Source organism: Diaphorina citri, unplaced genomic scaffold, assembly GCF_000475195.1.
Source record: "Diaphorina citri unplaced genomic scaffold, Diaci psyllid genome assembly version 1.1 scaffold647, whole genome shotgun sequence".
In the NCBI taxonomy this organism is placed as follows: Eukaryota; Metazoa; Arthropoda; class Insecta; order Hemiptera; family Psyllidae; genus Diaphorina; species Diaphorina citri.
The window spans coordinates 32,298-43,766 of NW_007378080.1; the positions used below are offsets into that span (position 1 = coordinate 32,298).

The 11,469-nt window shown below is 39.1% G+C and overlaps 2 protein-coding genes across 3 annotated transcripts in view; one reads left to right on the plus strand and one right to left on the minus strand.

The window, feature by feature from the left end:
- Positions 1 to 11,449, plus strand: part of LOC103510812 (coiled-coil domain-containing protein 93-like) — a 23,181-nt gene extending 11,732 nt beyond the window's left edge. The window contains exons 2-4 of the mRNA XM_008475508.3: positions 10,184 to 10,304; positions 10,662 to 10,746; positions 11,163 to 11,449. Of these exons, the coding sequence (XP_008473730.1) occupies positions 10,666 to 10,746; positions 11,163 to 11,330 (249 nt within the window). The 5' untranslated portion in view covers positions 10,184 to 10,304; positions 10,662 to 10,665 and the 3' untranslated portion in view covers positions 11,331 to 11,449. The remainder of the gene's footprint in view (positions 1 to 10,183; positions 10,305 to 10,661; positions 10,747 to 11,162) is intronic.
- LOC103510816 (anaphase-promoting complex subunit 5) overlaps positions 9,002 to 11,469 on the minus strand; it is a 67,544-nt gene continuing 65,076 nt past the window's right edge. For both annotated transcript variants that reach the window (XM_026824780.1, XM_026824779.1), the window contains one exon: positions 9,002 to 9,160. The gene's annotated coding sequence lies outside the window, so the exon portion shown is untranslated. The remainder of the gene's footprint in view (positions 9,161 to 11,469) is intronic.

Here is an 11,469-nt window from a genome sequence, read left to right on the forward strand (position 1 = left end):
CTAATTGGGTATTACATAGTTGGCCTCCCAAAAAAAAGGTGGTCAAAACAGCCAACCACCGCCCTTAAGAGTTACCTATAAATAGTCCAGTTCCACGACGATAAGTAAATAACTATTGGTGACCATCAGGCAGACCGCGATAATTATGGCGAAAAACGTGAGACTGTGACAGTTTTCCTCATCAAGGCAACAATGGAAGTTGTACACAGAGTCTGTACTGCCTGTGCCATAAACTGATCAGCTTATTCAGCACATTTGGAGCAGGGCCGTACTGTTGGGCGGACTCTTAAAGTTTGCAGCATCCCAAACCCCCTGGGTACAATAGTGCTTGGACCCTTCCCCCCCCCCCTTCACAATATCCTGAGTACGGCCCTGATTTGGAATGTTCGGAGGTTTTTATTTACAAGGGAACAAATCAAACCAAATTGGTATCTTACATTGTCAATACAGAGTTAGAGACAGAAAGAAGGTAAACACAACTAGAAAATATCTACATAGATAAGAACTTAAAAACTAATTACCTATTAGAACTGAAAAACAAAGTCAACTATGAACAAAATAATATGGTAGTTTTTCAACATTAGAGACACAATAGTAGGTATTACCTACTTACCTGTTTGAGATACCTACGGACATTAGGTACCTTTACATGCAGTTTTCACTTTTTATTCCCCTAGCAATGGGTGACTCAGTATTGTGTGTTGTGTGTTATCTGTAGGTATTTCTACAGGATACCTAGTAACCTGTAGTGTGTTACTTATACCTACCTAATTAATTTAAAACTGACAGGGAGAATCCGGGTTGTGGTAATATGTTAGCTTAGCGTGCTAGTATTTGCAAAAACAATGGGGAAATTGCAATACAACGGGGAAATAATGGAAAATGTCACTACGGGTACCTGCCCACCTACAAAGTTCTACCTTTAAAAGCTTCCTGGAAGAAATGTTCAAACCAAATTCCTAGGAAAAAGTTGAGAACTGAGAAGGTATAATATATTCAATTATTCACTCACTTAATTGTCCTAATTACCTACCTATGAGGAAAGCAAACGAAAATATTGTTTTCACCTCCTTAGGTATAAGGAAATGAAAATAATTTCGTTTTCTACGTTCTACGCTTTTCTTTTTCAATCCAATGGAAATGGAAATTTCAAGCTGTAACTACCCAATACTTAAGGTATAACTCGTAACAGTATAAGTACCTACCCCTAAACCTACCTACTCGTATCTACATAAAGCTCAATAATTTGTATACTCGTAAACCCTCACACTTGAAGATCGAGAATGGAAAGGGAGATAATGTTTAGTAGGTAGGTACATAGGTGCTTATATCTTTTTACTTTTCCACAGTATTCCGTTTTACAAATACCTACAGGTATATTAGGTACATACTCTTAAATACAAGTAGAGGTATTTTCCTTTCATGAAACTGACCACTGCTATTGGAAACTGAATGCAGCAGTAGTCCAATAAAAGCTGAATGGAGCTGTGGTCAAAGGAAAATACACCTTAACTTCTTAACTAAGGTGCAGACTTGCAGGCCCTGTAAGTACAGAGTTTTTCTCAAACGCTACCCCAGACATCCATACCCAAAGTCCTAGGTTTCCAGTGGTCAAAGGAAAATACACCTTAATTTCTTAACTAAGGTGCAGACTTGCAGGCCCTGTAAGTACAGAGTTTTTCTCAAACGCTACCCCAGACATCCATACCCAAAGTCCTAGGCATACTCTTACGTACGTACTCTGTAATGCTATAAGCTTACAATGAGCTTTTCCGAACGGACTAAGTCCTGGGATTCCTTTTGGAAAGGTATCTAAAAATAGCTGCAAATCTGATTTGGTGCTCCAATACGTAAGGATTGGAGGAACAGTACACGCCCATAGAGCCCTACGCCTACAGTTTCTATTTCTACACACTCACACCCACAACTACATCCCTACACATTCATTGATGGGGAATCTGGGGATCGCTTTTATCAGAATGTTCTGTTTCATACAAAGCGTGGAAACAACACAGGGGAAAATAATGTGAAGATGGGGGATAAAATGGGGATATTGGATAATGAAAGAGGGAGGTAACAGGAGGAGAGAGGGAATGCTAGACAAGTAAAGTCAGGGAAAATGGAAATGCTAGACAGAAAAAGGAAGAGGAAGAAGCAGAAATTATAGGGGAAATGGGAGGTAGGTGAATGAATTTCCCCAGTATGAAGGATTTTAAAGATAGAACCAGAGTCGGACGGTCTGAGCGTATGTGTGCTTTGTCGCCAGACGCCCAGACCTAGGTTTGATGGCTTGCCTTACTCTGAAGATCAGTCATACATATAGCAGACTGACTCAATATTAGATCTCGAGTCACTAAACGGATACTCGAGATTAGGTACATACTCTTACGTATTACGTACGTAATGCTATAAGCTTACAATGAGCTTTTCCGAACGAACTAAGTCCTGGGATTCCTTTTGGAAAGGTATCTAAAAATAGCTGCAAATCTGATTTGGTGCTCCAATACGTAAGGATTGGAGGAACAGCATTTTTCCTGTTGCGTCATCTCTTATTACTTAACTTTACTGTGAAAAGGTTACAGGGTACCCTGTACCCATTTTTCCCCTTGGCTTTCATGCAAGTTACAGGATTCTCCCGAAGGAGTTCTTCCACCCAACCACTGATCCCCCCCCGTGAAACTTCAAGATACCATCCACGCTCAAAGATGACTAACTTCAGTGTTTTGTGGAGGAGGACTGGGGTATTATTTTAGATAAAATTTTATTGTTAGGTTTGATAGGTATGACTTGGTGTATGAGTATAAAGTGAGTACGTACCTACTATACTACAGGAATTCCCTACTATGTACCCCATGAAGAAACTAACAAACAAGTGTGGGAAAATTTTGGAGGAAATAATACCTACACGTGATGCGTATATTTCGGTAACATTACCTAAGGAACTACCTAGGTACTTATACCTACCTACATATACCTACCTAAGTACATATTAGATAAAATTTAATTGTTAGGTTTAATAGGTATGACTCTGTGTATGAGTATAAAGTGAGTACGTACTATACTACAGGAATTACCTACTATGTACCCCATGAAGAAACTAACAAACAAGTGTGGGAAAATTTTGGAGGAAATAATACACGTGATGCGTATATTTCGGTAACATTACCTAAGGAACTACCTAGGTACTTATACCTACCTACATATACCTACCTAAGTACATATTCCTAAATATAACGTCCCTGGGTAAGAAACTGCAGATATTATACAAGCGATTATATTATGTACATAGTTATGTAGGTACGTTAGTAATGTTATTTAAGTTGATTAATAATTTTGTATGTTAATCATGAGAGACTTTTCATACTCCAGTGATTTTAGAAAAACAAAAGTAGCAGTAGCAATTCCATAGGTGAGTAACGTAGTTAGGTACGTACCTATCATAACCACTAACAGACACTGAATAACCACCAGAACCTGTGTACATAAAAATATCTATCAACCTAAAGTCAACGTTCAAATCGATTTTCGTCAAAAAAGTAAAAGTTACTACAAAATAATAACAAGTTCCAGGTATCTAATAATGGGCATCCCACATTCAGCATTTCTTAGAACATCGCATGATGATAGGAATTTAAACCCACCAGAACCTGTGTACATAAAAATATCTATCAACCCAAAGTCAACGTCCAAATCGATTTTCGTCAAAAAAGTTACAACAAAATAATAACAAGTTCCAGGTATCTAATAATGGGCATCCCACATTCAGCATTTCTTAGAACATCGCATGATGATAGGAATTTAAATGTTATATTGTTGTTAACAGGTAGGTTACCTACGTATAATATGTGGCGCCTTTTTTCTTCGAAAATTTCCCTGTTAGAAGTAAAATGGAATCCAATTTACCTTATTTATTATTATTTTCATTATTTATTATCAACTTTTTCTCGTTTCCACAAAAGACCCGGCAGCTAACATAAGCACGATGTATACACAGGGCTGTATTTCGGGCCCCTCGGACAAGGTTTTCGTACCCTTTAAACAGAGAGTAGGTATTTAAATAGTGCTTTATTTGGACAGTCGAGATAGGACACAGGACCTAGTCTCTTTATGTCAGTAAGTAAATGTAAATGTAACTTTATTTAATGTTTATCAATATTCTACAATATTGTGAAACACAAGTCAAACACAAAAGACAAAGAACATTAGATGTTACCTACGTATAATATGTGCGCCTTTTTTCTTCGAAAATTTCCCTGTTACAAGTAAAATGGAACCCAATTTACCTTATTTATTATCAACTTTTTCTCGTTTCCACAATGTCTGATACCTATGTCGTCAACGGTCAGACAGTCTGTCTAACTGTGAAGGTGCAAATCGAAATATTTCACGGATTTTTTTTTTTTCAGACACAACTCACACGTCCTGGCCTTGCACAGACCCGGCAGCTAACATAAGCACGATGTATACACAGGGCTGTATTTCGGGCCCCTCGGACAAAGTTTTCGTACCCTTTAAACAGAGAGTAGGTATTTAAATAGTGCTTTATTTGGACAGTCGAGATAGGACATAGTCTCTTTATGTCAGTAAGTAGTTTAATATCGCACCACTTTATCAAGTGTTGACTTTCAGGACCATCATCGCTGACCTTTTCCGATTTCATCCTGTCTATCTGTCCTGTCTTATTTACCCTATCCCATTCCTATTACAAAGCAAAGCATCCTGAACATTTTCCCTCACGTGTCAAACCAATCAGAATGGCAATCAAATATCGGATATCCCAGACAGAAACTAATTACATTCAACATAGAAAGCTCGCACACAGAAAGCTCCGAGCTTGAAGCAAAAATCAAATAAAAAGCACACGGAACACAGACTCTTTGAACATTTTTCTCTCTGTTTGAACAGAAAAAACAGAGATTCAGAGAGGGCAAAAATCCGAGGTTACATTGGGTCAGACTACTTTTAATCTTTGGTGCGTGAAATCTCTTTATCTTGTCTATCTATCTTCTATTATATTTAGGTGGTGCTCGTCAATGTCTTGGTTATATGCACCACTCTTTCTCTTGTAATGGGATGTCTTGAAATATCTTTATCACCGCAGGAAAAATGGGAAGGAAATGAAACCACACTCAAAGAGTAGAGAGGTACGAGCACAACTGTCTTTTAGTCGCGTCCTCAGATAGAAATTTTAATATCTAGTGGAACCATTGCCTAAAAAAAGAGAAAGCTTCCCTTTCCACCGTGCTCTCAGCTCCCTTTATTTAGGAGAACAAATAAAGTACGCAAGGCCGTCTGGCAAAAAGCACACAGCCTCCTCCCAGTCTATGAAGAGAAAGAGAAGCGTGAGGGGAATAAAGAGGGAGAACCCCTCGCTCCCTCGTCTGGGGGTGAGATAAAAAGGGAATGCTAGACTGCTAGGGAGTTCCTTCCTCCTGCCAGATGAGTGGGGAGGTGGGAAGGAATTTGAGGGGAAAAGGTGGGGGTAGCACCAGGGAGGCTGCGATGTAGCCCCCTCCTGTACACCCTACCCCTCCCTCAACTCCCTATCTATTTGGAGATAGGAGAGGGAAGAGAGGGGATAACGAAGGAGAGGCAACCTCCGTTGTCTCAAGCTTGCACAAGCATTACGTAACTACCCCGGACTCAAGGCAGGGTATGCTCCATTGGGGTAGGTCCAAGTGAAAGTGGAAATTGACGGGGGAGCGGATGAACGGGTAGGGGAGGGCATAGGGTGGTTTTTGCGCTAACGAGAAAAGGAAGAGATAGGGGAGAAAGGGTAAGGAAGGGTTAGCGGGAAGGGGCAAATAATAATGGTCTGAAATAAATCCCCTATAATGCTCGAGACTTTTATTTTTCGCCCGGGAAGTATTATTTTAAACTCGTTAATGGCTTTTGATTACTCGCTCAAGAGAAACTGAAGGGGGGGCTCTCACAGACAGGGGGTCTGCTCTTGCTCTTCACTTCAAAGGAATGTACATTCGTTAGGGATATGTGAAGGCATTAATTTCCGTAGGAATATTCATAGGTAGTCTTGTCATTAAGAATATTTATAGGAATTCATTATTAAGGGAATCGAAAAGTTCAACTTGAAATTAATAGAGCTTCAAATAATACCTGGAAAAATCTAATACTGCTCGACAGAGACTAACGAGTCTCTTTACTCCATCAGTGCGTAAGCTACTATGTACTATTATTATGATCAACGTCAACATATGAAATAATAGAGAATGAACTGCCACGCTTTGTCTGAAATTCGAACCATCGACCTCCTCATTACCAGTCTAACGCCTTTTTCTAAAAGCTTTCCATGATTATAGTGAAAGAATATCCCGAATTTGGTGCTTTCCTGAAAAAATGGAGCTTTCGGCGATTTTTGTGACGTGAAGCCAAGCTGCGTTTCCATCTAGTTAAAGGATAAGTCACTGAGTTAGTACCAGGGCAAGAGCTGTTTAATGTCTGCCACACCCTATGCATGTTTCAAAGCATGTTTTGACGACAAAATAACTCTTGAACATTATAAATAATTGAGTGACAGATTAATTATAACGAGCGACATAATAACAATTATTATTCCTGAAAGCAAACAAAAGTGAGGCTACTTGAGAGGTTTTGTTTCAAATGTTAGCTGTTTCATCACTCATCAGACCGTGAAAGGCACTTAAGTTTATTGAAAAAAACAGAACAGGGATATTTGAAACGCTCTTGTTTGTATTGAAACAAGAGCTTTATGAAAGCTGTGTACCTCTCTTCAGTCGCCAGCTCGCCAGGTATCTGTAATCTGTATATCATAATCATTATTTCAAGCACGTATGGATTATCATTATCACAGGAGACAGAATAGTGTGAGAGTGATAATGATCACTGATAGATTGAGAGCGTCTAGCTTCAAGAGAACTGGATCATCAGCTAATAGGAAACTGGAATAGACACACTCAGTAGTGAACAGATTAGAGTGAGACTAGTAAGAGTGTCTTTTATTAGAAATTTCTGAGGATAAAACGGGTGTAGATTCTCGTATTTCTACAACTTCACTGTAAGAACCGACTTTCAAAGAGCAAAACTGTTTAAGCACTTTAAGCGGTCCATTTGAAAGCCAGGGGCCAGAGCCTCACACATTGTTGAGGGGGGAAAACAAAATAAAAATAAATACAGAACATCGTGCATTTTGAAACGGCTTATTAAGTAATGAAAAACATCTCTGGTATTGTAGAATCAGAGGTAACGGAAAACTTCTCTTTAATCTCTACATATGTCAACCTTATATCTTTCAGCTTATTCAGCACATTTGGAGCAGGGCCGTACTGTTGGGCGGACTCTTAAAGTTTGCAGCATCCCAAACCCCCTGGGTACAATAGTGCTTGGACCCTTCCCCCCCCCCCTTGACAATATCCTGAGTACGGCCCTGATTTGGAATGTTCGGAGGTTTTTATTTACAAGGGAACAAATTATGGGCTTGGACTAGCACAGTGATAGTAAGTAATTTAGTACTAAATGTAATGTAGGTAATTTTAATTAGTAAATTGTAAATTTTATTTATTGTAAATACAAACCAAATTGGTATCTTACATTGTCAATACAGAGTTAGAGACAGAAAGAAGGTAAACACAACTAGAAAATATCTACATAGATAAGAACTTAAAAACTAATTACCTATTAGAACTGAAAAACAAAGTCAACTATGAACAAAATAATATGGTAGTTTTTCAACATTAGAGACACAATAGTAGGTATTACCTACTTACCTGTTTGAGATACCTACGGACATTAGGTACCTTTACATGCAGTTTTCACTTTTTATTCCCCTAGCAATGGGTGACTCAGTATTGTGTGTTGTGTGTTATCTGTAGGTATTTCTACAGGATACCTAGTAACCTGTAGTGTGTTACTTATACCTACCTAATTAATTTAAAACTGACAGGGAGAATCCGGGTTGTGGTAATATGTTAGCTTAGCGTGCTAGTATTTTGGTACCTCTATTGGTAAATCTAATGGCATATCCTGGCTTTTGGAAAGTTATTGGGTACTCACCTGAAATCAAAAGAAACAAATAGGAATGGTAAGTACAGAAAAACAAGGAGCAATTTTGGTTCTGAACCTAATACCATTTTTTTTTTGTCAATGATGGGCATCGAACCCGGGACCTTCTGTAGGGCAAGCGCGTTACCACTGGGCTAACCGTGCCCCGATTATTCTCTTTTAATCACTTGGATTTCTCAATCAGTATGTTACAAGTAATAACGACGACTGACAGAAGGCTCAGATTCATTTAGGAAACAAGACTCGATAAAATTGTATATTTCAGTTTAGTGACGTGAAACAACACAAGCCTGTGTCTGGCTTGTGGTTTTCACACAACGCCATAACATGGATTGTAACCAGATTCGGATTTGTTGAACTGTGGATGATGAATCAGGGTTATTTTTTTGATAGATTCTGACGTAACTTTGTGACGTAGCTTTTACTCTTCACAGTTGGGGGAGGGGTTTTTTATTGTTTATTCAAACAGACATGTTTCACCATTGCTGGCATCATCAGTGGAAAATGTAAAAAAAATGGTTATTTTTTAAATAAATTTATTTTAAAAGGGGCGCGACTTTGTATGTCATGTACCCAAATAAGGGTTAACATCAGCTAAGAAATGAGTTCCAAGAGAGCCAGTCTGATTACTTGATTAGCTTGGAGGGTAGCGCGTCTGCCTTGTAACTCTTGTAAGCGCTAGGTCGCGGGTTCGATTCCCGCCCGGTACGGATTTTATTCTAAACAGATAAGGTTCCTTGTTGAAAAGCCTGGCTTTCTCCTATCTTGTATTCCTTCTCTCTTCACTTCTTTGACTTAAAAGACCTTAGCAGTTACAGTTACCTTTATCAAACCTCTTGGACTTTGAAAGTCAGATATCTTTGGGGCAGTGGGGGTACTTATTCAGAAGTCACGTCAATGGAAAATTGCTAGAAAAAGGAACTGTCATAAATGAGTTTTGGATTCGGAGAAAACTTACTTTGGATTTGCCGAACGGCACAAAGGTGACGTTGAGGTAGTGGGAGATGGATTTGTTGTGGTTGCTAACGAGAGGATAGACCTGGGTGGTGATGAAGTTAACACTGTCTGAACAGAGGGTCTCGTAGTACACCGTCACGTTAACTTTGGTAATCTTTTCTCTTTCCTGAAAAACAAGAAAATGAGAACATGATAACATTGAGGTGCATGAAACAGACAAGGGTAACATCATGAAAATCAAAAGCCTTCAATGGCCGATCTTACTACTAAGAGATAACACAGTGTCAAGGGTTTTCTTTGACATCACCCATTTTATTTACACATGCTAGTATTTCTTAAACTCTGGTAAGATTGGGCGTAATAAACCTCAGAAAAGGAAATTTCTCTCTATAGGTAATTCTTTGGGTTCCATCGAGCTCTTCTTACCATCTTGCGGAAGTCCGAATTCTTCACCGTTCTTTGGCCGAAAGATACCTACATAAATAATACACAGTAAAGGTGTCTAATATCTAGCAATACAATTTTTTACGTGAGAAAACAAAGGCACTTTGCGTGCCAAGCCAAATTCAGCGATATTTCCTCCAGGGCCACGGATTTTTAATGGGATTCTCTGGTCACACTCTGGAGTGTGAAAGTCTCTAAACGAAACATTAGGTTGTCAGAATTGTTTCCCCAGAGACTGTGTCACCTGCTAGAGTGTGACAAACATTTTTTTTTTTTTCAGTGCAGTGACCACTACACCGTGGGAGTTGATTTTTTTTATTATTATTTTAAGTTTATTGTTTTACACAATACGGCTGCCTGGAAATGACTGGCAAGAAACGGCGACCCTACTAAAAGAGGAAAAGACTAGGAAGAAGAACAAGAAGATGGGGAAACTGTAACAACGGAGGACTTACCTATAGTCCTGAGATCGAAGAGAAAGGGACAGGATACGAGAAAACCAGGCGTTGCGAAAAGGATCCTCATCTGTTTAGGATAAAGTTCGCCCTGGCCTAGAATCGAACTCGCGACTTACCGCTTACAAGGTAGACGCGCTCGCTACCTTCCATACTATTATTTTTTTATTTTTTTTTACTTAGAGATTTTGATAAATGTAATTCGGTTGCTTAGAGGTCAGCTATTGCAATTGATTTGATCACCTATTACCAAATCTATTGACTTGGAACTTTTTTGTTTCTGTTTTCAGTTGCTGCTAAACACAAGGAGACCAAACAGTTTTACACCCTGTACAATACGTTCAACGATTCTTATTCGTACCTGAGTAAAGAACTGAGTCTACTCAATTCTATCCTAGATAGCTATCCTGAGTAAGTGAATAAAATCATTTCCTAGAAACTCTAGAAGTCCTTTTTTCAAGAGATTTGATAGAGGGAATTGTAACAATGGTGGTCTTATCGTCCCGATAACGAAGAGAGAAAGACAGGATTGGAGAAAGCTAGCCGTTCCAAGAACAAAACTTAACTGTTGTTTCATCTCAAATTTTTATCAGTAAATGGTTTCTTCAAATTAAATTGATCCCAAGGGCAAGGAAAACCTAGACCCTTGACAAATGAAGTGTGCCTGAAGGCATGTAATGTGTTCCAATCCACTCGACTGTCTTTTCTAGTTTAAATTGAATTTTTCCTGACTGAATATTTATATCTCCTTTCCATTTTTCCTCGCAGGGCCATGAACTCTCAGGTATCCAAAGAGCAATTTATTCAACAGTTTGAAAACATAGTGGATGGAGTGAGGCAGAACAAATACAAGGTAAGATTGAACCACTGACTGGAAGCAAAATGTGTATAATAAAAAGTGAGTGTTTCACCGCCGTTTTTATTTCGTAGCAATGAAATAACTGCTATACCCATGTGGTCTGTATGCCCATCTCGTAGTATGTCTCTTGTATACAGGATGGGCATGCAATTGAACTCTTGAGTGGAAGGTAACCACTAGGCGAGGTCAACGCCGGAGGCGTTTTCTACCACCTAACCCTTAGAGCTTTTTCTCCCCTCAATAACTTTTCTGATGCTTCTGAAGGGAATTTTCAGTCCCATTTTGTTAGTATCATAGAGCTTGCGATAGAGAACTTCTTGCAGCTTTTGCTTATGATGACCTCACAGGAGAACTATACAGTATCAACGCAACGAGGCGTTTTCTATTTTATTCTACATGAATTATTTCAGGTGGAACAGCGTCGGAACTCTGAAAAGTTCCAGCGAGATCAACTGAGCAATCAGCTCACGTCTCTACTAGAACAACAACGTCAATATGTGATGGCTCAGAAACAACTGAGCGCCGAATGCCATAACTATGAGACTTTACTGAAGCAAGCTCAAAATTCTACTAGCTAGTGCACCAGTTATGGGACCAATTACTGAAGCAAGCTCAAAACTCTACTAGCTAGTGAACCAACTATGGGACCTTACTGAAGCAAGCTCAATTGTCTGGCTGGAGGACGTTAAACAGGGAGTAGACCAGCTTAGTCTGGCT